Genomic DNA, 25,196 nt, shown 5'->3' on the forward strand with positions numbered 1-25,196 from the left:
ACCAACACTTCCGGTAGACGCTTCTTCGTTGGTGTTGTTCAGCGGTTTCTTCTTCCGCTCTGCGGACTGTGAATATCAAAACTAGGAATCGAAATTTTAACTTTTGAACGATTCCGGGAAAAACGAAAAGTTAGTCTCGGTTTCAATCGATTCTCGATACCCAACCCTAGTGGTGAGTTTATATTCTGAGCTAATGATGCTAAATCACTAATACATAATAAAACAAATGTATTTTATACACGAACATGTCTCTATCACTGCACATTCATTGAATTCTGAATTTTGCACACATAACTGAAAGCAATTTGTGGATATAGTTGCCTAATAAAAACATACATTTATCAAGTTCACAGATAATTGTGCGTGCATTTATTAATCAATATGATACTAAAATCATTATAAAGTACACTACAAAAATCAGATAAGTCAAGAATATGAACGCAAAAGCGTTTAATTTGATGTTAGGCATTTTCCTCCCATAGAAACTCATTATAAGAACGTTAAATGTAGCTTAATGCATATTACAATGTCCCATAATTATGTCGTTATAACAAGATATTTATGTTGTTAAAACGAGATATTTATGTCGTTAAAACGAGATGTGTCATTATAATGAGACATTATGTCGTTAAAACGAGATAATTTGTCATTAAAACGAGAAAATATGACATTTTAACGACATAAGATCTCATTGTTACGACGTAATTGAGGGGGAAAAATAATATGTATGTGGCAGCAATGCGTCACCGTAGAAAACAGAACTCGGGTCAATATAATGTGATTTGTTATTTTTTTGATGCAGTTAAATGCAGTACAACACTTGTCACAGAGTGAACGACACTGTGCGTCACATTGAAGGCGGCTTTCCGCTGCTTTAGAGGAGAAAACTAACTGTGAACCATTCATTTGATGCGGATTGCACTTACTCTGCATGATAACACTGTATTCTCACTCTTGCTCATATCCTCAGTAACTCATCACCATTGTCATCCCCTACTTGTGTTTTGGCTGCACATCTTCGGCTAAAACGCATGCACATCTTGTTTTATTTCCCGAACGAGTGCATGCCCGAGTCGGAGTTGCTTTCACATTTACGTGAATCTCGCCACAGTTCACAGTTTGGTCGCCCGGTGCGCTCAGGTGTCCAAATGACAGCTTTCACATTGCCAATCTTTCATGTTTCTATTTTGACCTAAACTGCCAGTGTGAAAGCCCCCTAAAATGCATAAAGGTCTATTTATTGAGAGTCCTACCTTGGGCCGTTCTAACAACATTGGCTCAACCAATGGCATGAGATTGGGGTGGGACTATCCATTCTATATGACCACTGAAAAGAGGAGTTTGATTGAAACTTCTTTTCAAATCTTTGTGATTATTGTTAGTGCCAGTCTATTACCACAAATAATGGATCTTTTTCCTGAATTCTTCTGTCCCATGTAGAGGAACAGGATACTTAATTTATATTTGGCTTGACTTATCACAAATCTCTCTATTTGTTTGCACATTCACAATGTCTAAACATGTTGTTTGCTGGTGACATGCTAGCATATGAGTCCCTGGTGTTATATGGCTGGCGTTTAGGGTGCAGGGTTTCCTGTGTTGGGTCCAGGTGGTCCGGCTGTCAGTGAGTGGGATGCCAGTGGGAGGAGGGTGGGGGTGTCAAGAAAGATTCACAGCTGTTCACAAGGTCAACCCTTTATAAACTGTGATGAAATCCTCTTTATCGCTTTACCTCAAGTTATCTTCCTGGTTTCCCTTTTGTGTCCCTTTTCTCATATCATTATTTTAACAGATTTATTATTGCACTCATTTAATAAATAGCTCTTTGTATGAAAACATTTGTCCACTCAGAGCAGCTTGATTGGTCAAGGCCCTGACACATGGTGGCCCTATTTTTTTCTTTTTTTCTTTTTGCCAAGTCACCACCCATATCACCTGACTCATCTGTCACAAGCCTTGTCTTTCAATGGTCTATTAATAAACTAATGGTCTCATAGGAGGCTTTACACCCTACTGTGATATTGCTGGTGGAGGCATTACTGCATTCCATGTGCTTTTCTGTGTTTAGGAGGCAGGGGAACAAATTAAATTACATATGTGAAGAGAAAAAAAATATTTTATCATTAGTCATTAATTTACATGATACATTTGTCAGTTAATGTTTTCCCTGGGATTCGAACCCATGACCTTGTGGTGGTAGAGCTCTTCCAGCCGAAAGCTATTTCTTAACATGTAATAAAATGCACTTTATTGTGTTCTAGATGTTCATATATGTTCATTTACATAATTCAGTATGATTCATTTGACACGATATTTGCTAATATTGTGTTTCTTATTGATTTTTTCCAGGTCGTAATGAGTTGATAGCAAGGTACATAAAGCTGCGGACAGGGAAAACCCGCACACGGAAACAGGTAATGTGATAGTGTTTCTAGAACCACTTGTTTGAATGAATACAACAAAGGTTATGACCATATTCTAACCGTAGATCATGATACCTGTAATTGATACAGTCATTAATTCAGTCTTTTTTCAGCAATGCTAGACAATGTATTTCTGTTATGCATGTTTTGATTAAACTACAGTGTCTCCCTGCACCTTGTTTGAGATAGTAGTTAAATTTGATATTTTAAAAATATTTTTTTTATATGAATTTTTGTTTAGCTCATTTAAATAACTGCAAAACTCTATACTGCCATCTATTGGTGCTACTAAGTACTTGTGGAATTTGTGAGATTTTTTTTCCCTCATCACACTGTTCAAGTGTGTTTGTCTCACGATTAATTTATTAGTTTTTACTGTTATTAAATATGACTCATGTGAGTTAAATTTAAACATGTTTGGCAAAATTGTATGCTTGGACAAATTACATAGTGCAACTTTAATATCCCACTATGAATAGAAACCATTGTTGTTAACATATACCGAATATGATATTTTAAAAATATTTTTTTATATGAATTTTTGTTTAGCTGATTTAAATAACTGCAAACTCTATACTGCCATCTATTGGTGCTACTAAGTACTTGTGGAATTTGTGAGATTTTTTTTTTTCCCATCACACTGTTCAAGTGTGTTTGTCTCACGATTCATTTATTATTTTTTACTGTTATTAAATATGACTCATGTGAGTTAAATTTAAACATGTTTGGCAAAATTGTATTCTTGGACAAATTACATAGTGCAACTTTAATACCCCACTTGTTGTTAAAATATACCGAATATGTTGGATGATATCAAATGTCTGTGGCCCTGTTTTGCCTCAGGTGTCTAGTCACATACAGGTGTTAGCCAGGAAGAAAATGCGGGAATATCAAACAGGCATTAAGGTATGGCTGTGGCGCCACCTGGTGGCTTCTTTTTTACTCACTGTCTGTTCAATGTCTCTCTTTTCTTTTTTTCCCCTGCCTTCCTTTCTCCCTCCTCTGACTTCCTTCCTGCAGGTGTCTAGCCATCTGCAGGTTCTTGCGCGGAGAAAATCTCGCGAGATTCAGTCTAAGCTGAAGGTATGCGCTTCACTGCAGTCTGCTCTGGCCTATGCTGTTAACTGTGTTCAGAGTGCTTCGGCTTTTCCTTATATCACCACCAAACCTTCCTAACTGTAACACGCCCTAAATGTTATGGTAATTTATGATGACTTGAGCATGCAGGTAACTTTTGTTGTGCGCATGCATCCATTGAAACTAAACCATTGGATGGAATTGAGCAGTGTGCTTTCAAAGTAATGGCTTCCTCTAGTGGCTGACTGAATATTGCATCACTTTCTAGTTGTGTTGCTATGTATTAGAACCTGATCCCATCAAGTGCAACATCTTTGTTGCTCCTGGAACAACATTCCTATTAACCAATCAGATTTGAGGTTTGCAGTTTATGTCAAGTTAAACTTAACGCCAACCCTACTTAAAGGGATACTCCACTTTTGTTTGGAAATAGGTTCATTTTACCACTCCCCCAGAGTTAAACAGTTGGGTTTTACCGTTTTCGAATGTATTCAGACAATTTTTTTGATATTTAGAACATTATCAGTAACCAGACAGTTTCTGGTCTCATTGACTTCCATAATATATTTTTTTCCTACTATGGAAGTCAATGAGATCAGATACTGTCTGGTTACTGATATTCTTCTATATATCAGAAATTCAGCTGAATAGATTCAAAAATGGTAAAACTCAACTGTTTAACTCTGGGGGGGTTGTAAAATTAGCCTATTTCCAAAAAAAGTGGAGTATCCCTTTAAGTTTTCATGGATTCCAGACTGAATTGAGTATGAGGAAGGAGTGGATTAAAGCGGTTCGCCGGAATGAAAGTCCGAACTTTAAAATAAAACAAGGTAGCACGTTTGTTTGTAGCCGGCACTTTAGTGAATCAGACTAATTTACCAGGGATGCCGTATAAATAAACCTAGTGTAGTCCGTCATCAGTTATCATTTCGAGTGATCGGTGATTCAATGGAATTTTTTTATTATTATTATTGAATCGTATATCAAACATACAATAAGGCACATCACAATCATATTCAGTCAATTTTACAACATGAATTGAACATTGAGTACAACATTGTAAAGTAATAATAATAAAATGAATAAAAATAAAGGGAAAAGAGACCAAGAGACTCTGTAGACACTAGGGAATAAGGTAACATAAGTATTCATGAAAAATTAGGGCTTTTTTTTGATTTGCAACATTTCAGGGATTGTTTATACAGAATTATATCATTTAGAAAGGAATTAAAAACAGGGGATGTTTTAAGAAATCGACATTTGTGGATGAAATATTTGGCCATTAAAATCAGATTATTCACTCCAAACTCAGTTGTTCTGTTCTCCATTTGAAGCCCAAATTTATTTTGGGGATCGTACATGATCCAGTACTGGAAAGCGTCCCAGAAGGTCTGGGTTACACTAGAAGAGATGTTCTGCGGTTTCAACGTCAGAATTACAGAAAGTACGAACATTCGCATCCTTATTAAATCTTTGATGCAAGAAGTTGTTACGTGGATAAATAATTCAACGGAAGTGGCAGTGCGCAAAGATCACTGAATGCGGAAGTACGTATCAGCGTGATAATCCCCCATTGTAGGGGTAATTTATGGGTAGGGTTAGGTTTAGGGGTAGAGTTAGGACTAAATTTTCAGACAGGAATGTTATTCCAGAATCGACAAAACTTTGTTGACCAAGGAACTCGTCTAACGCCGCAACATCCGAACGTGCTGCCGCGCATGCAATGCCTGATTGAACCAAGAATTATTTTTATTTCTTTATTTATTTTTTCCTATATTCTAAATTATCTTGACCTTCATAACTCAAACCTCTATTCATCTCTACTTTTCCCCCTGTGATTTAAATGTATACTCCATTCCAAGGCTTACATTTATTGAAGCATTGCGCTATCCATATTTAAATATGGTGTAGCCCTACTTGTATTGATTAATGGCTTCTGCTTGTATCATTTTCATTAGACAAAAGTCAGAATATATAATATATAAAGTCAATTTGCATAATAAAATGCAAGCCAACCAAAAAACAAACAAAATCAGCATAGACCAGCAAACCACCATGATGGTTTAGCTTTAGCTTTTTCACACACCATCACCTGGATGGATGGATGGATGGATTGATTGATTGATTGATTGACCAATGAAATTTCCTGCAGAAATCCTTTATTATTCCCACCAATCATTGGTCGATTCATTTATTAATTAATGTATTTATTAGGGCTGTCAAACGATTAATCGCATCCCAAAAAAAAGTTTGTGTTTACATAATATATGTGGGTGCACTTTGTATAATTATTTTATATATATAAATACACATACATGCATGTGTATGTAAGAGCAAAAAAATATTTATATATAAAATATTTATATTTATATATAATCTAAATTATATATAAATCTATATACAGTATATACATGAAAATATTTCTTAAATATATACAAGCATGTGTGTGTATGTGTGTGTGTATATATATATATATATATATATATATATATATATATTAGGGTTGTCAATCGATTAATCGCAATTAATCGCATCCAAAATAAAAGTTTTTGTTTACATAATATATGTGGGTGCACTGTGTATAATAATTTTTTATATATATATAAATACACACACATGCTTGTATATATTTAAGAAATATTTTCATGTATATACTGTATATATATTTAAATATAATTTATAGTATATATAAATATAAATATTTTACATATAAATACTATTTTTTTCTTAAATATACATGCATGTGTGTGTATTTATATATACAAAATAATTATACACAGTGCACCCACATATATTATGTAAATACAAACTTTTGTTTTGGATGCGATTAATCGCGATTAATCGTTTGACAGCCCTAATATATATATATATATATATATATATATACATATAATTTTATATATATATATATAGTATATATATATGAAGAGTTCAGATGCAAAAGCCTCTAAATGCCATTTGAAATTTTCTTCTTTAATGATGATTTTTATAAAACTTGTATATTTAAGTTCAGTAATTTCACTTAAATAACAATTAATAGGTAATTATCATTGCCATTTAAGTGAAATCACTGAACTTAAATATACAAGCTTGATAAAAATCATCATTAAAGAAGAAAATTTCAAATGGCACTTAGAGGCTTTTGCATCTGAACTCTTCATATATATATATATATATATATATATATAATTATTCACAGTGCACCCACATATATTATGTAAACACAAACTTTTATTTTGGTCCCTAGTATTTTCAGCCCTAGTATTTATCCATTCTATAATGTCCAAAACATTTTTTTTTTTCAGCAGAAATCATTTTTGTTGACACATTACATACTGCACAAGACTTATTGGTAACATTGCTCTATAAACACCCTTATTTGATACATGAATAGCCATAATATAAACAAGCATATTCCGATTTTCCGCATGGTTAATAATTGGTCTTTTAAGATTTGGTCTGGTAAGAGGGGAAGTAAACACATGACCTCCTCAAAGACGTGAAATGGAGAACTGTGATTGTTCTTTCAGGAAGTCATTGGTTCACTTTGTTCCATGAGCGCGGAGTAGTTGAAGAGAGCACTATTCTGCAGTGTCTGAACACACAGTGTCAGAAGAGAAAGCGCAGGCCTCTCGGCATACCTGCAGTCAGAGTCATTTGATCAGTGTGTTATCTGATCCGTTTGTCTCCGCAGCGTTTTTTTTTTAACAGTTTCTCTTCCTTTCAATTTTTAGGCCATGAACTTGGTAAGTGAAATGTTTTGTAAGTCTGCTTTGCCTGTGACGCCTGCAGACGCTCAGCTTTCTCTGGTTTGAGCTTCAGTTTGTGCAGCAAGTGCTTTGGCTGCCAGTGTCGCCCGACTCACAGGATGAATTTAGCTGCCACTATTGCCGTTTACTATTTCATTTTTGACTTAAATATTAGGGTAATTTATACCTGCAAACTCAGAACAAATTATTTTGAGTTTTCATGTGAGGGTTTATTGCACTAATTATGTGTACAAAACTCAGTCATGGACTTAACTCTTAGATAACTCTAGGATTGGATTAAAACTCAATTTAAATTGGATTTTTTTTTTTTTTTTTTTTTTTACATTTGAACACCTCGTCTGGTTTATTTATCACCTTATTTCCTGGTTGGGATAGACTTCTGTCGACTTCATTTTGTCTAATTCTTTGTCTTCTTTCTCTCGACTGAATGTTTAAGCTGTTCAAGCGTTCTGTGCTGTTATCATGTGTAATATATTTTGTTTTGGTGGCTGGATTCAAATGCAAGCACAATATCATGCATCACATTCCCTTATACGCATGATTTTTGCATGTTTGTCTAAACCATAGCATGTAGATCTTGCACTAAAAATTACAATTCAAAGGTTTATGGTTGGGAAGATTTATTTTTTTTTTTTTTTTTTTTTTTTGTATTTTGATTTTTGAAAGAAGCATCTTTTGCTCACCAAGGCTGCATTTTTAAGTCAAATACAGTATAATATTGAACAATATTATTACAAAATAAAATCACTGTTTTCAATTGTAATATATTTTAATATGTAAATTATTCCTGTGAAGGAATTCTAGTCACATGATCCTATATGATTTGATGCTCAAGAAACATTTCATTATTATTATTATTATCAATGTTAAAGACAGTTGTGCTGCTTCATATTTTTGTGCAAACATGATCCCTTTTTTCCGGGATTGTTTGATACATTTTTAAGATTATACAAGCCTTTACTGCACTTTTGATCATCTGAATGCATTCTTGATGAATAAAAGTATTAATTTTTCTTTAAAAAACAAAACAACTTACTGACCCTAAACTTTTGATCTGTTTTGTACATATCCCTGAAGTTTGCTTTCATAAAGATTGCATATTATCATATACTAAAGTAAGCTATTATTAATATTTAGCATTACTAATACACTTTATTAATGTTTTACTGTTATCATTATTATTTTTATTTCTTTAAATACATTTCTTGAATGTTCATTTAAGTATATAATATAATATTGTGTCCACGTATGAGAATCATTTATTACTAGTACAGTAAAATGCATCTTAGAAGTGGTTTCTTGAAGTTCCTTTCAATCCTGGGTCATTTTTGTTTTAAATGAAGCCCTTGTTTCGTCTTTCTCAGGATCAGGCTTCCAAAGACAAAGCCCTGCAGAACATGGCCGCTCTGTCCTCCGCTCAGATCGTTTCTGCCAGTGTGATGAAGAGTCAGATGCCTCCTCTTCCTCAGCACCCCTACCCTCCTCCAGCCAGGGTTAGTTCAGTGTCCAATGACCAGTCACCCTCAGTTCTCTAACTTAACCCTCAAACTTCCATTGTTCTCTGTTTTGTTGTGCAGTTTTGGCCCGGACCCATCCCAGGACAGCCTGGACCTTCTCAGGAGTGAGTATCTCTACCAAACGGATTCCTGATCTAATCAACAGTGTTGTTGTGAGAGCCTGCTGATCTTTCTCGGTGTCTTTCTAGCATCAAGCCCTTTGCACCGAACCCATACTCCAGCCTTCAGCCTCCACTGCCTACGCCCATATCAAGTAAGAGCAGTGCTGGGATCATATGTGAACTCAGACTGACCCACCCGGGCCTAAACCAGCATGTTTTCTCCACAGGTTATGAGCCGTTGCCCAGCTCCCTCCCCCCTACCAGCACTGCCATGCCTGTGTGGCAGGACCGGACCATCGCCTCCGGTAAACTCCGCATGCTGGAGTACTCGGCGTTCATGGAGGTCCAGAGAGACCCTGACACTGTGAGTGAGCGTCTTGCTGCGAATATTGGAGACACTGGTCAAGATGAGGGTGTTCCCCATAGCGTCAATGCCAAGATGCAGTGAAATGTCGAAAAGAGACATTTAACATTGAAAACATTTGCGATTGAAAAATAATTTTTCTTCTCATCTCATACAGTCCTGTAATATTTTTATGTGCTTTTGTCATTTTGAGTACTTTTTTTTCTAATTAGCTTTAAAGGAGTATTTCACTTTTAAAAAAAAAAACTTTTGCTGATAATTTACTCACCCCCATGTCATCCAAGATGTCCATGTCTTTCTTTCTTCAGTCGAAAAGAAATTAAGGTTTTTGATGAAAACATTCCAGGATTTTTCTCCATATAATGGACTTCAATGGGAACCAAACGGTTCAAGGTCCAAATGAAAGTTTCAGTGCAGCTTCAAAGGGCTTTAAACGACATCAGACGATGAATAAGGGTCTTATCTAGCGAAACGATCGCTCATTTAAAAAATAAAGCGTTACCAAATAAAAAAAGTTTAAGTTTTATAAGCACAAATGCTTGCCTTGCTGTGTTCTGTGATGCGCGTTCGTGACTCTCCTGTTTGAACTCATTCATCATAATGAGCAAGTCTTTTTTCAATTCATGACTCAAAGGGTCCTAGATAAGACCCTTATTCATCATCTGGTGTCGTTTAAAGCCCTTTGAAGCTGCACTGAAACTCTCATTTGGACCTTGAACTGTTTGAAGGTCCATTATATGGAGAAAATCCTGGAATGTTTTCATCAAAAACCTTAATTTCTTTTCAACTGAAGAAAGAATGACATGGACATCTTGGATGACATGGTGGGGGGGGGGTAAATTATCAGCAAACGTTTTTTTAAAAGTGAACTACTCCTTTTATTTACTTTTATTTTAGTTATCGGTTTAGTAATTTTACTTATTTTACTCATTTCATTTAGAAGCCAAGACTACGTTTCTAATTTGAATTTTTTTCATCTAAAATGTATATTTTAGTTTATTTCAATATTTTTTAATAACACTACTGTAGCTGCGTTTACATGGACCCTTATAATCAGATTGACGGCTCAATCGGACTAAAAAAACTTCATGTAAACACCTAAATCGGTCCGATTGAGCTCGATCCGACTGGAATTTCGATCGGATTGAAAGGGGTGGTTTACTCCATTTGTAATCCGATCGAGAGAACATGTAAACACTTGATCGGATTGAAAACCGAATCTAAAAGGACTGCGCATGTGCATTGACGTTGAAATAGCGTAATGACGTATGCCGCACAAAACGAGCTGTTCTTCCTGATGAATAAAGTGTCATATAAATGAATGTTCCGTTATTAAAAAAAATCTCATTTCACTCAGTGTCTGTGTAGTGAAGCAGGACAACGTCCCACCAGTGTTTGGTTTAGATTCTCATCCACACTAGACTTTTGGGGGCGGGGTTTTACTGCGTGATAAATATATGCAGCACAGTAAAACGGTTCATGCTCATAGTCTCCAAATCATGACCAGAGACGGATAAATATTAAGTCTGTTGTTTCAAACAAATAAAGAACCAATAGAGGAGAATAGTTATGTGCGAACAGGGGCATATTCGTGCAGTGTGCGCATGTCAAAAAATCAATTCCGGTTTAATAATAATAATAATAATAATATATTTTATTTGTAACGCACTTTACATCAATTTAATGACCTCAAAGTGCTACACATAAAAACAGGAACATTATAATAAGATAAAATAAGTTAAATTAAAGCTGCAAGCAGCGATGGGCGGGCCCTCGCACCTGTAGCGCGTCGGGGTGTGAGGCGGCCGCATTGCAAATTCTGGAGCTCAGCCGGTGCGGCTGTGAATTTGCTACGCTTCATTAAAGGTCACTTCCTGTTGCCAGCAGGTGGCGCTATGACTGTGGGTGAATGTCGGCATGTAGATTTGTTCAGGGCGGGACTCTTGTCAAATGTGTTAAATTTCGTGCAGATCTGGGCATTTACAGCCAAGTTACTACAACTTCCTGTTTCATGGCGAATCATCGACGCCACGGACACGCCCATCGACGAAAATGCACAGATAGCACAACTTTACATCGTCAATGCCTTTAGAAGGTACAGCAGAAATTTGAAGTTGATCCGACTAAATCCCTAGGAGGAGTTCGTTAAAGTACGGAGTGTGTAAATTGTCCCAAAATGGCCTCCAAATTCAAAATGGCGGACTTCCTGTCAAGTTTAGGGCATCGCTCCAAGAGGCTTTTTTGTGCGTCTGGTCATAGTAGATGTACCACAGAAGTTTCGTACATGTTGGTCAAACAAGCGGCGTGGGCTGCTTCGTTTAAGGTCACTTCCTGTTGCCAGCAGGTGGCGCTATGACTGTGGGTGAATGTCAGCATGTAGATTTGTTCAGGGTGGGACTCTTGTCAAATGTGTAAAATTTGGTGCAGATCTGGGCATTTACAGCCAAGTTACTACAACTTCCTGTTTCATGGCGAATCATCGACGCCACGGACACGCCCATCGACGAAAACGCGCAGATAGCACAACTTTACATCGTCAATGCCTTTAGAAGGCACTGCAGAAATTTGAAGTCGATCCGACTAAATCCCTAGGAGGAGTTCGTTAAAGTACGGAGTGTGTAAATCGTCCAAAAATGGCCGCCAAATTCAAAATGGCGGACTTCCTGTCGAGTTTATGGTATGGATTCTTGAGGCTTTTTTGTGCGTCTTGATATGATACACGTCCCCACCAAATTTCGTGCATGTAGGTTGCACGTGGACGAGGGGCTAATTTTTACCAATTTTCTAGGTGGCGCTAGCGTGCCATTTTGCCACGCCCATCCGCGAAACCCACAAAATACGAAATTTTTCACCAGTCCTGACATGCGTGCCAAATTTGGTGAGTTTTTGAGCATGTTGCGGCCCTGAAAATGGCGCTTACTTTGCAGAAAAAAGAAAAAAGAAAAAAGAAGAAAAAAAAAAAAATTAAAGCTGCAAGCAGCGATGGGCGGGCCCTCGCACCTGTAGCACGTCGGGGTGTGAGGCGGCCGCGTTTCATTTTCTGCAGCTCAGCCAGTGCGGCTGTGCATTTGCCACACTGCTTCGTTAAAGGCCACTTCCTGTTGCCAGCAGGTGGCGCTATGACTGTGGGTGAATGTCGGCATGTAGATTTGATCAGGGCGGGACTCTTGTCAAATGTGTTAAATTTCGTGCAGATCTGGGCATTTACAGCCAAGTTACTACAACTTCCGGTTTCATGGCGAATCATCGACGCCACGGACACGCCCATCGACAAAAACGCGTAGATAGCACAACTTTTCATCGTCAATGCCTTTAGAAGGCACAGCAGAAATTTGAAGGCGATCCGACTAAAGCCCTAGGAGGAGTTAGTTAAAGTACGTAATGAGTAAATCATCCAAAAATGGCGGTAAAATTAGAAATGGCCGACTTCCTGTTGAGTTTAGGGCATCGCTCCAAGAGACTTTTCTGTGCGTCTGGACATGGTAGATGTACCACAGAAATTTCGTACATGTCGGTCAAACATGCGACGGGGGCTGCTTCGTTAAATGTCACTTCCTCTTGCCACTAGGTGGCGCTATGAATGTGGGTGAATGTCGGCATGTAGATTTGTTCAGGATGGGACTCTTGTCCAATGTGTAAAATTTCGTGTAGATCTGGGCATTTACAGCCAAGTTACTACAACTTCCTGTTTCATGGTGAATCATCGACGCCACGGACACGCCCATCGACGAAAACGCGCAGATAGCACAACTTTACATCGTCAATGCCTTTAGAAGGTACAGCAGAAATTTGAAGTTGATCCGACTAAATCCCTAGGAGGAGTTCGTTAAAGTACGGAGTGTGTAAATCGTCCCAAATCGGTCGCCGAATTCAAAATGGCGGACTTCCTGTCGAGTTTAGGGTATGGGTTCTTGAGGCTTTTTTGTGCGTCTGGTCATGGTACATGTACCACAGAAATTTCGTACATGTCGGTCAAACAAGCGGCGGGGGCTGCTTCGTTAAAGGTCACTTCCTGTTGCCAGCAGGTGGCGCTATGACTGTGGGTGAATGTCGGCATGTAGATTTGTTCACGGCGGGACTCTTGTCAAATGTGTAAAATTTCGTGCAGATCTGGGCATTTACAGCCAAGTTAGTACAACTTCCTGTTTCATGGCGAATCTTCGACGCCACGGACACGCCCATCGACGAAAACGCGCAGATAGCACAACTTTACATCGTCAATGCCTTTAGAAGGCACAGCAGAAATTTTAAGTCGATCCGACTAAATCCCTAGGAGGAGTTCGTTAAAGTACGGAGTCTGTAAATCGTCCAAAAATGGCCGCCAAATTCAAAATGGCGGACCTCCTGTCGAGTTTAGGGTATGGGTTCTTGAGGCTTTTTTGTGCATCTTGATATGATACACGTCTCCACCAAATTTCGTGCATGTAGGTTGAACGTGGAAGAGGGGCTAATTTTTTCCAATTTTCTAGGTGGCGCTAGCGTGCCATTTTGCCCCGCCCATCTGCGAAACCCACAAAATACGAAATTTTTCACCAGTCCTGACATGCGTGCCAAATTTGGTGAGTTTTTGAGCATGTTGCGGCCCCGAAAATGGCACTTACTTTGCAGAAAAAAGAAAAAAAAAAAAAAAAAATTAAAGCTGCAAGCAGCGATGGGCGGGCCCTCGCACCTGTAGCGCGTCGGGGTGTGAGGCGGCCGCGTCGCATATTTTGCAGCTCAGCCGGTGCGGCTGTAAATTTGCTACGCTGCTTCATTAAAGGTCACTTCCTGTTGCCAGCAGGTGGCGCTATGACTGGGTGAATGTCGGCATGTAGATTTGTTCAGGGCGGGACTCTTGTCAAATGTGTACAATTTGGTGCAGATCTGGGCATTTACAGCCAAGTTACTACAACTTCCTGTTTCATGGCGAATCATCGATGCCACGGACACGCCCATTGAGGAAAACACGCAGATAGCACAACTTTTCATCGTCAATGCCTTTAGAAGGCACAGCAGAAATTTGAAGTCGATCCGACTAACTCCCTAGGAGGAGTTAGTTAAAGTACGTAATGAGTAAATCATCCAAAAATGGCAGTGAAATTAGAAATGGCCGACTTCCTGTTGAGTTTAGGGCATCGCTCCAAGAGACTTTTCTGTGCGGCTGGACATGGTAGATGTACCACTGAAATTTCATACAGGTCGGTCAAACATGCGACGGGGGCTGCTTCGTTAAAGGCCACTTCCTGTTGCCAGCAGGTGGCGCTATGACTGTGGGTGAATTTCTGAATGTAGATTTTTTCAGGGCGGGACTCTTGTCAAATGTGTAAAATTTTGTGCAGATCTAGGCATTTACAGCCAAGTTACTACAACTTCCTGTTTCATGGCGAATCATCGACGCCACACACACACCCATTGACGAAAACGCGCAGATAGCACAACTTTACATCGTCAATGCCTTTGGAAGGCACAGCAGAAATGTGAAGTCAATCCGACTAAAGCCCTAGGAGGAGTTCGTTAAAGTACGTAATGAGTAAATCATCCAAAAATGGCGGTAAAATTCGAAATGGCCGACTTCCTGTTGAGTTTAGGGCATCGCTCCAAGAGACTTTTCAGTGCGTCTGGACATGGTAGATGTGCCACAGAAATTTCGTACATGTCGGTCAAACATGCGACAGGGGGCTGCTTCGTTAAAGGTCACTTCCTGTTGCCAGCAGGTGGCGCTATTAGTGTGGGTGAATGACAGCATGTAGATTTGTTCAGGGCGGGACTCTTGTCAAATGTGTAAAATTTCGTGCAGATCTGGGCATTTACAGCCAAGTTACTACAACTTCCTGTTTCATGGCGAATCATCGACGCCACGGACACGCCCATCGACGAAAACACGCAGATAGCACAACTTTACATCGTCAATGCCTTTAGAAGGTACAGCAGAAATGTGAAGTTGATCCGACTAATTCCCTAGGAGGAGTTCGTTAAAGTACGGAGTGTGTAAATCGTCCCAAATCGGTCGCCAAATTCAAAATGGCGGACTTCCTGTCGAGTTTAGGGTATGGGTTCTTGAGGCTTTTTTGTACGTCTGGTCATGCTAGATGTACCACAGAAATTTCGTACATGTCGGTCAAACATATGGCGGGGGCTGCTACGTTAAAGGTCACTTCCTGTTGCCAGCAGGTGGCGCTATGACTTAGGGTGAATGTCGGCATGTAGATTTGTTCAGGGCGGGACTCTAGTCAAATGTGTAAAATTTCGTGCAGGTCTGGGCATTTACAGCCAAGTTATTACAACTTCCTGTTTCATGGCGAATCTTCGACGCCACGGACACGCCCATCGACGAAAACGCGCAGATAGCACAACTTTACATCGTCAATGCCTTTAGAAGGCACAGCAGAAATTTTAAGTCCATCCGACTAAATCCCTAGGAGGAGTTCGTTAAAGTACGGAGTCTGTAAATCGTCCAAAAATGGCCGCGAAATTAAAAATGGCGGACATCCTGTCGAGTTTAGGGTATGGGTTCTTGAGGCTTTTTTGTGCGTCTTGATATGATACACGTCCCCACCAAATTTCGTGCATGTAGGTTGAACGTGGACGAGGGGCTAATTTTTTTCAATTTTCTAGGTGGCGCTATCGTGCCATTTTGCCCCGCCCATCCGCGAAACCCACAAAATACGAAATTTTTCACCAGTCCTGACATGCGTGCCAAATTTGGTGAGTTTTTGAGCATGTTGCGGCCCCGAAAATGGCACTTACTTTGCAGAAAAAAGAAAAAAAAAAAAAAAAAAAAATAATCCTAACAGTTTCAATAGGGACCTCGCACTGTTAGTGCTCGGGCCCTAAAAATAACCCTAACAGTTTCAATAGGGTCCTCGCACTGTTAGTGCTCGGGCCCTAATAATCCTAACAGTTTCAATAGGGTCCTCGCACTGTTAGTGCTCGGGCCCTAATAAAAGCACTATTAGCCATAAAAGGCTTTTCTAAAAAGATGGGTTTTAAGGCCTTTTTTGAAAGAGTCAACAGTCTGAGGGACCCTTAGATGGACAGGGAGAGCATTCCAGAGAGTAGGCGCGACTGAACAGAAAGCTCGATCACCCATAGTACGAAGCCTTGTCCTCACAGGCTGAAGTAGATTTTGAATCTTGTGACATATAAACGCGCACATCAACCTGATTATTTTATTTATCATTCATGTAAACACCGTGTTCAGATTCATCAATCAGATTGATTTCATTCCGATTGAACCATGTAAACCCAGCTAGTGTTAGGGGCCGTTCACACAGAAAGCGTTTTTTTTTTCATTCCACTGCATTACTTTTCCATTGTTTTACAATGTAAACGGACTAGATGGCTTTCAAAAAACAAGGCGTTCAAGTTAAAAGAATTTTAACTTTTCAAAAAAACACTTCAGTTTAGACCTTGCACTTTTTTTCTTTCCACTGCCCTGCGTCTTTAGTTTTTAAAGCGAGACACTACAGGCGAATAGGGTAATTTTTTTTAACTAGCAGATATCACCATGAAACTTTCCCATTTGATTACCTACATTAAGATGGGAAAAAAAAATATATTACAAGTTTTCTGTAATTTAATGTTTAATTATGCAAATGAGGCATTATCTAATTAAAAATCCACAAATTTGCATTTATTTTAAAATATGAAATCTGAGTATTGGATAAAGCCAGGGTCAAAATTCTTTTTTCATTGTGTTCACATATTAGATGAGAAAAAAAAAATACAAAGGGATTTATGGATATCTACTTTTATTATCCTGTAAATCAGAATAAACTGCCAATTGCCTTAAAAAATGATTTTCGCCATGTTTTTTTTGGAATAAAATGTTATTTAAATCAGGCTAGGAATAATATATTTACAAATCCCTCTGTAAATGTCTTCATAATATAACTAGGTACAAGACTGGAAAGTTTGGTGTATATAGACCATTTTGCAAGATGTAAACAACACTAGTCCAGAAACACTTCCTGTTTCAGTTTGTAACTGTTTTCTTTATTTCACATGTAAAGAAAACATCTTAAAGATGTTTGTTTAACTTTTTGATTCAGTTTTATATGTTCTGTTGGTTGTATTTTATCCCAGCTTTTATGTAGTGTTAAAAAACTGAAACAGGAAGTGTTTCTGGACCAGTGTTGTTTACATATTGCGAAATGGTCTATAGGTGCTACTGAAGTGGAGATTAAAAAAAGTCATTTTGAGAAAACTGGCTTTAAAGATTTAGCATCAGCCAATGAGATTGTGCATTTAGAGTTAAATCCCCCCTTTTACTTTTACGATTGGTTGCTGATAAAAAGGAAATGACCATATTTGGATCCGACAGCGTTGTACAGGAGAAAGAGAGCTTTCTGACTGTGTGCGTGATGACAGGCTGCAGATCGCGATCGCTGAGCAGCAGGATGATTTATAACGACAACTTTTGAAGAATTTATGGGAAATCTACAAACCCAAACGGACAAAGTGTAGTAAAATAAAGACCTAAATGTGTATTTCGGACTTTTTTTCACCACAAGTCTGAAAGAAGACATGTTATTAAATGCAAATATCCCAAAATCTCAAAATTGACCAGTGAAAAAAAATAAAACAATGTTTTTGCCTGCCGTGTCTCGCCTTGACAGCAAAAATGCACTGTGTGAACCAGCCCAAGACAAAACCATTCATACCGGTAGTGTGTTTAAGCAATGGCGATGCTCCATGCCTTCGTTTCAAAGCGCATTAATTGTTTCTTCTCCACCTCTTAATCCACAGTACAGCAAGCACCTGTTTGTCCACATCGCCCAGACAAACCCCTCGTACTCAGACCCTCTTCTGGAGGCCGTGGACATCCGTCAGATCTACGACAAGTTTCCAGAGAAGAAGGGAGGGCTGAAGGAGCTGTACGAGAAAGGCCCTCAGAACGCCTTCTTTCTGGTCAAGTTCTGGGTGAGTTATTCTGTCACTCTGTTCTTAGAAAATTGACAATACTGAAAACCTAGTGTATGTTATTAGTTTGTAAATTGATATATCATACGTTCATCTCTTTATATAGCTGAGATAAGTGATTTTTCTGTAATCTGCTTCAGGCTGATCTGAACAATAGTAACGTTCAGGATGGCGCGGGCTCGTTCTATGGGGTCAGCAGTCAGTACAGCAGTGCTGAAAACATGATCATCACTGTGTCCACTAAAGTCTGCTCTTTTGGGAAGCAGGTGGTAGAGAAAGTTGAAGTGAGTTCACCATGTATTCATAATTAGGCAGCTGTGTTTTTGGAATATACTGTAGATGGTAGTGGTTTGAAAGAAATCAAATCAGCATCTATAGTTTGCCTTTTTGACCCCTAGACAGAGTACGCTCGTGTGGAGGGCGGGAGGTACGTTTACCGGATCCATCGCTCACCCATGTGTGAATACATGATCAACTTCATCCATAAACTCAAGCACCTGCCAGAAAAATATATGATGAACAGTGTCCTGGAGAACTTCACTATACTGCAGGTAAGCGAATGAGAAAACAGGACATAATTCTCAACTTAAAGGGTACATATCATACTTTTAAATCATTCATTTTTACTTATAAATCATACATTTGTGGTCTATATAAAGCATAACTGCAATGCTTGGGTCTGAATTCCTCATTATTATAGCTCCACAGGCCCCTTTTCTACGCCTTTTCTGATGTGCTTCTGTGAGCGACCCGTTTCGATGCGGCCCCTTTAAATAAAAAGGAGTTGCGCTTTCCAGGTCGCTGAGTTCACAGTCGGTTCAACTCCCCGCGTTCGGCCATTATTGTAGTTTGATAAGAGATAAACGATTACTATAGCTTCAAAGAAAATTTTTATTCACACGTTAACAAAATGTCAACAATGGAAGACTTTTCCATCAAGCCTTACATGTTCGAGCCAGACCGAGCGAGTTGAAAAATACGACGACGAACCTGCAGAACAACGTCTTCATATGGATGCAGTGGTATGCAAGTTAACGATGTTGTGTTATTAGTGAAAGTCGACTATTTCTCTTGTTAAAACAAGCACACTGACAAGATAAATGACTGCGGTCTGATCTTACCACTAAAAATCTGTATTGATAATAATATGATAACTTACGTGTAGAAAAGCATCAGAAAACACAGCAGCTAAATGATAGAAGGAATTGACCCCTCATTCAGACGAAGTCGATCAGCAAACCCTTCTGTAAACTGGCGGATGTTGTTGAAGTGGTTCAGGTCACTACATCCAACAACCGAACATTTCGACTAGCCCTCTCGTAACTTCTGCATCATTGAGCTTGGACTACAAAATCGGAGCGAGAAATAATAATGTCGGATTGCTCGACGTGTTGGACCGGTAGTCAATGTCCTTTTTTGTCAGTTCCGCTGCAAATACGGCGACGTAATTGTTCAAAAAACGTAATAGAGAACAGAAAAATCTGAACAGGTTGAAAAATACGACCAAAACAGAATATAAAGATATAAACGAAGCACCTGAAGAGAATAATTTCATCTTTTCTGTACTTATAAACACTCCAAATATACAACAAAATGCATTTAAAGGCTAAAAAAGTGGATTTTGCATGATATGTGCCCTTTAAAGGAACACTGTAACTAGTAGGGGTGGCACGGTACATGAAAAAACACCCGAACCGTTCGGTTCGCTTGTCTCGGTTCGGAGCGCGTGTGCTTCTCACGGTTCGACGCATGCGCAATGTAACCTTGTGCCCGTATGTGACGTGTGTTTTCTTTTCGCGCGACATAAACTTGTTCGACTTGGACCGGCGCTGCACAGAGCGATCGGTGAATAACATCAATCTAGCGCGAGTCGGCTCCGTATGCATTCATCACTTTCGCGGTATTTGATGTCATTACCGATCGCTCTGTGCAGCGCCGGTTCAAGTTATTAAACAAGCCAGTAAAAGTGGAGTATGGAGCGCTGCAGGTCACGGCACGCGGAGAAATGGCAAGTGGGAGAGATGAGGGAGTTGGAGGACGCGCCAGCGTCGTATAAGTCTATGGTATAAGTCCGGTGTGTGGAAACATTTTGGATTTCATGTTATGATATTTTAATTTAACTACAGTGGCACTTTATGTATAGATAAGAGCTTCAGTCATACGTTTCCAAACCCTGCACTTTAATTTTAAGTGGAAAAAAGTACCCTCACATTTTGGGAATAGAAGCATTGTTGATACTGTTTTTGTGTTGAGGTTGAATTTCAATTTCACTTTATGTTTATGGCCTTTGCTATTGCTATAGCTTAATTATCTATAGGCAATGAGGTTTCATGTATATTGACATTTAAAAGACAGTGTTTTAAGAGTTCATCTCTTTTTCTTTTAAAAGATAGAATTTTGGTAAGAGCTACAAAAGTTAGCAGTTGATACATGAAAGTTAATTTCTTTGTGTAAATAAGATTTATGTGATAAAAATGCACAAGTTCTTGTAGAGATAGTGATACACATTCTCCTTTTTTTGCCAAATAAACAAAAAGCATGTCAATTTCTTCTCTCTTGCTGTATCTAAATCTCACCTAGCTTTCCTCTGAGATAGTCCCAAAATGTGCTTAAAGTCAAAGAGTCAAATTCAGTTTGTGCATAATTGCATGAATATAATATATATATTTTTAATACTGTATCCTAAAGTGTGGATAATTAAGCTATATATCACATGCTGAAGTACATTTCTGGAGTGTTAAAGGTGCCATATAACATCATAAATCAAATCCTACTCCATATTCCATAACAGATGGGGGCAGTATACCTCCAAAAAATGACTTGTGCTCCTACCATCGCGCATGTTATTCAAATCATTTGACATGATAGTAAAAGGTTGGAAGACCGCAGTTTCACGTGGAACATTTGGAGATTTTTAGAGATCAGAGACTCAATGAACTAAACACTAAAGTGAACTAAACTAAACACTATGAATCTCAACACTAAATGATGAAGACCGCCTCATAGATCTCAAAAACAAGCTGGTGCATTTCGACGGTATGGGAAAATAAAAGCTTGGGCAATTATTTGAAGTTTATGGTAGCAGGTTAGTTAAGCTCTCAGATTCTGTCAATTATATTACGCAATTCAAAGAATAAAACCGTTTTGGCGCTTGTACATGTTACACTACAGATCCCTAGCGCACGTGAACCGATCGTTTCTACTAGCTTGAAAAAGAACACGAACACTGGTGAAAGATACAGTATGCTACAACTTACCAAAATGTATTCCTTATGCATAATGTCGACCAATCATTTTTTGAACTCTTCCCTGAACTGAAATGTAGTAATGGGCTGTATTTCCACACGACTGACATCAGGTTCAAGTACACACACAAGCCGGCGCGAGCGCGACTCACTCGTCTATTGCAGTTTGGCTGGTGCTAACGTTGCCCGTCCGCATACCGCCTCCCATGGCCGGAACTGGTATTACGACACCTGCCGGGCCGGGGCTAGTAATATAGCATGCTAATTCAGGTTAATATCTCGGCAGCACTGTAACTTGTCAGTTTTTTAATGACATCTTTGCACTTATTTCTTCTCATTCTTTTGATGCGTGTAGCTCATTTTTCGTATATTGTTACCTCAATTATTACATATGCCACCTTTAAAGATTAAAAGAAAAAATAACAAGAACCGTACAGAACCGAAAACCGTGACCCTAAAACCGTGATACAAACCGAACCGTGGGTTTTGTGAACCGTGCCACCCCTAGTAACTAGCAGTTAAAAAATAACTCCATGCATTTTGTGGAAGAACATTGTTTTGGTTGTGCTTTGGCGATGGAACTCGACACTGCACCACGCCCCCCTGTGAATTTACGCCAATCTATTGGCTGTCAGCAGTCCAACGATGTCACATGGAGAGCCTGAGCATACAAAAGGCTTGTATTACATGCCAACAGATTTGTTGTCTTCACATTTACATTTAGTCATTTAGCAGACGCTTTTATCCAAAGCGACTTACAACAGAGGACTAAACCAAGCGAGTCATCGTGAAGAGGCAAAAACAACGCAAGTGCTCAAAATACAAAGTTCAGACATTGCACGGGGTGACATAAGCCAAAAAAGCAGGGATTTAAAGGGTAACTAAACCTCTGGTCAGAGCCTGGCCCACTGGCAATATCTGAAAATGCTGAAAAAGTGGGCAGACCCCAGCGGAGATAGAGGGGATGAAATAGATGCTAAAACACTCTTTGATCGTTTTCAATACTCACAATTCCAACTCCTGACTCGCTTCAGTGGTTTTGACGACACAAGATGGTTTTTATACTGCCAAGGGCGTAGCTTGCGTGGTGAGCTAAAACCTTCGTACGTCACGAAGTGCGGAACATCCAATAGGAAAATTCAACTGCAGTAGCCACCGTTCAACCTGAAGAGGGCAGCACTAAGACGTTTTTACACCATATATTGTAGAAATAGAACACTTTATAAACAAATGTCAAAAAAGTTACTCGAATCAATGACTGGTATTAATAAAGATCCATTCTTACAGATCATTAACTAAAAAAATGTGGTTAAGTGTTTAGTTACTCTTTAAAAGAAAAGGATTTTTTAAATATATTTTTTTAATGTTAAGTGCTCATGGAAGAGAAGAGTTTTTTAGTCTTTTAAATGCTGACAGGGATTCTGCATTCCGGATGAGAGTGGGGAGATCATTCCACCAGCATGGTACAGTGAATGAGAATGTTCTGGAAAATGATTTCAGAAGTCTTCAGGAAACTGCTTTGTTTGAAGATAAGGGCTCTGTTCTTGCTTGATTTTCTCTCGAGGGATAGATTCGAGTGTTTGATTGGTGCGCGTTTGGCTTTCAAGGGAGTTGGACGCTCACATAGCGATGCATTTGCAGTATAAAGCTCTGTTCTTGCTTGATTCTCTCTCAAAGGGAGGAGGCAGTGAGGGACCTCTTCTCTCACCTGGCTCTTTTCTTTGGGGATGTCAGTCAAGTGTCTGCACCTCACGGGTTAGGCTAGTGGAGCTCTGCACATCATGGAATCCACCCATTCTCCACTCGGCAGCGCTGCCAGAGTGTGGTGTTGGGGTCTGCTTGACCCCAACAGGTAGTAGCTTGATGGGAATACGTTGGCTCATTTCCCTTGGAGACCTGACTAACAATTAGAGCGTTTCCCTAGGGGTTCGGTAGGTAAAAGTCTTTTGTAATACATGTAGTGAACTTCAGATAAAGAAGTGGTTGTTATCAGCTTGAGCATCCCTCTTTCTCTGTGGCTCCCTCCAGCTGATGGAGGTAGCAGGAGTTGACTAGGTTCTTTGATGATCGGCGTTGGAGAGTATGACAGTGTATCGCTGCCATAGGTGCTCCCTCATCAGATCTATTGAAAGCACTATTTCTTGTTATTGCTATTTCTCCTTCAGGAGGAGTGAGGGATGAGCTGACTAATAATAATAATTCATTATATTTATATAGCGCTTTTCTCGGCACTCAGAGCGCTTTACATAGAAGGGGGAATCTCCTCCATCACCACCAGTGTGCAGCATCCACCTGGATGATGCGACGGCAGCCATATTGCGCCAGAACGCTCACCACACACCAGATTACTGGTGGAGAGGAGACAGTGATGAAGCCAATTGGTATATATGGGGATGATTAGGAGGCCATGATGGACAGAGGCCACTGGGCAAATTTGGCCAGGATGCCGGGGTTACACCCCTACTCTTTCGAAAGACATCCTGGGATTTTTTTGTGACCACAGAGAGTCAGGACCTCGGTTTAACGTCTCATCCGAAGGACAGTGCTCTCTCCTGAGGCCTCTTCTAGTCTTTAAGGAATGGGATGCTTAATTATATGCTCCCTTCACTTAGGTTGCCTTTTAGATGAGTAGAGCTTGAAAGCCGAGATTGAGTGTGGAAACTTTACTCCCTCACTTTTTGTCTTCCGCAAATGATCATATTGGGTATTGAAGGCGATTGGGTTGATCCCCATCCTCAGGTTACTCGAAGGTCGGACCAAAGCTTTGCGGAGTAGTTTATATCGCAGTTAGCGACACAATCTCTGTTGCCTCTTCATTAATCTGGATATTCTTGGAAGCTGATGAATCCACCCTTAGGCTTGTATTCAGGTCTGGTAGGAGTTCACTGATCATCTGGTTCAGCTGCCAGATGTAGTACTATGGAACCATCCGAGGCTATGTCTATAGTCCTGTTAGCTCTGCTCTTAGGGGCTCTGGGCTGCCCTGTAGCTGTGGCTCAGACTGGTCCAATGTGGCAGTCCCCGTTTCAGAAGATGAGCATGGAAGTTGCATGGCTTTTTACTTTGCGTCTATAACACTGAGCCTTCTAGGGAGCAAGGATGTGCTGTCACAGGATGTGTTCTGATTGGTTGCAGATGCATTTAGGTTACTCTGGGTCAAGGTCCGTCAAATCCTTCAGTGCTTAAGTCTGACAAGATTGTACTTGCCGACATTCAAAGAGCACAGACAGGCGTTGGTCACCATCCCCATCCCCATAACTGATGCAGCGTCAAATTCCCTCGAAATGGGAAACGTCTTAAAGGGTTAGTTCACCCAAAAATGAAAATTAAGTCATTAATTACTCACCCCCATGCTGTTCCAACCCCGTAAGACCTTCGTTCATCTTCGGAACACAAATAAAGATATTTTTGATTTAATCTGAGGGCTGGATCACTCTTCCATTGGCTTCCTAAGGGACTGGCTCTTGACGGCCCATAAAGTCATTAAAGAAAAGGTTTAAATATTCCATGTGCCTACAGCGGCGCAATTATAAGTTTATCAAGCGACGAGACTACTTTTTGTGCGAAAAAAACATAAATAACGGCTTTATTTGACTATTCCATTACTTCCTTATGGGCGCATGCGTGAGAACTGAGACGAGGACGTTCTGATTCGTCTACTTCTTGTTACCGGCTGCTCACCGCTTAGGAGTTTTACCGCCCCCTACCGTATAAGATGATGTGCTGATATAGCTGGAAGCGCAAAACTTTCTGTTTACAAGCAGAGGAAGATGCGCGCTGTACATACGCTTTTCAATT

The 25,196-nt window shown here is 39.5% G+C and overlaps 1 protein-coding gene across 7 annotated transcripts in view; it reads left to right on the forward strand.

Annotated features, from left to right (window-relative positions):
* tead3a (TEA domain family member 3 a) overlaps positions 1-25,196 on the forward strand; it is a 69,434-nt gene that overhangs the window by 39,654 nt on the left and 4,584 nt on the right. The window contains exons 3-13 of one of the 7 annotated variants that reach the window (XM_039689920.2): positions 2,350-2,414; positions 3,267-3,329; positions 3,444-3,506; positions 7,235-7,246; positions 8,635-8,763; positions 8,848-8,891; positions 8,976-9,040; positions 9,116-9,252; positions 17,980-18,153; positions 18,294-18,437; positions 18,552-18,704. In XM_039689920.2, coding sequence (XP_039545854.1) covers positions 2,350-2,414; positions 3,267-3,329; positions 3,444-3,506; positions 7,235-7,246; positions 8,635-8,763; positions 8,848-8,891; positions 8,976-9,040; positions 9,116-9,252; positions 17,980-18,153; positions 18,294-18,437; positions 18,552-18,704 — 1,049 coding nt within the window. Of the gene's footprint in view, positions 1-2,349; positions 2,415-3,266; positions 3,330-3,443; positions 3,507-7,234; positions 7,247-8,634; positions 8,764-8,847; positions 8,892-8,975; positions 9,253-17,979; positions 18,154-18,293; positions 18,438-18,551; positions 18,705-25,196 lie in introns of all 7 variants that reach the window. The other 6 variants (XM_089124341.1, XM_039689921.2, XM_089124342.1 and 3 more) reach the window with 6 other exon arrangements.

Source organism: Pimephales promelas, chromosome 20 (genome assembly GCF_988280905.1).
Source record: "Pimephales promelas chromosome 20, fPimPro1.hap1.1, whole genome shotgun sequence".
NCBI classification, from domain to species: Eukaryota; Metazoa; Chordata; class Actinopteri; order Cypriniformes; family Leuciscidae; genus Pimephales; species Pimephales promelas.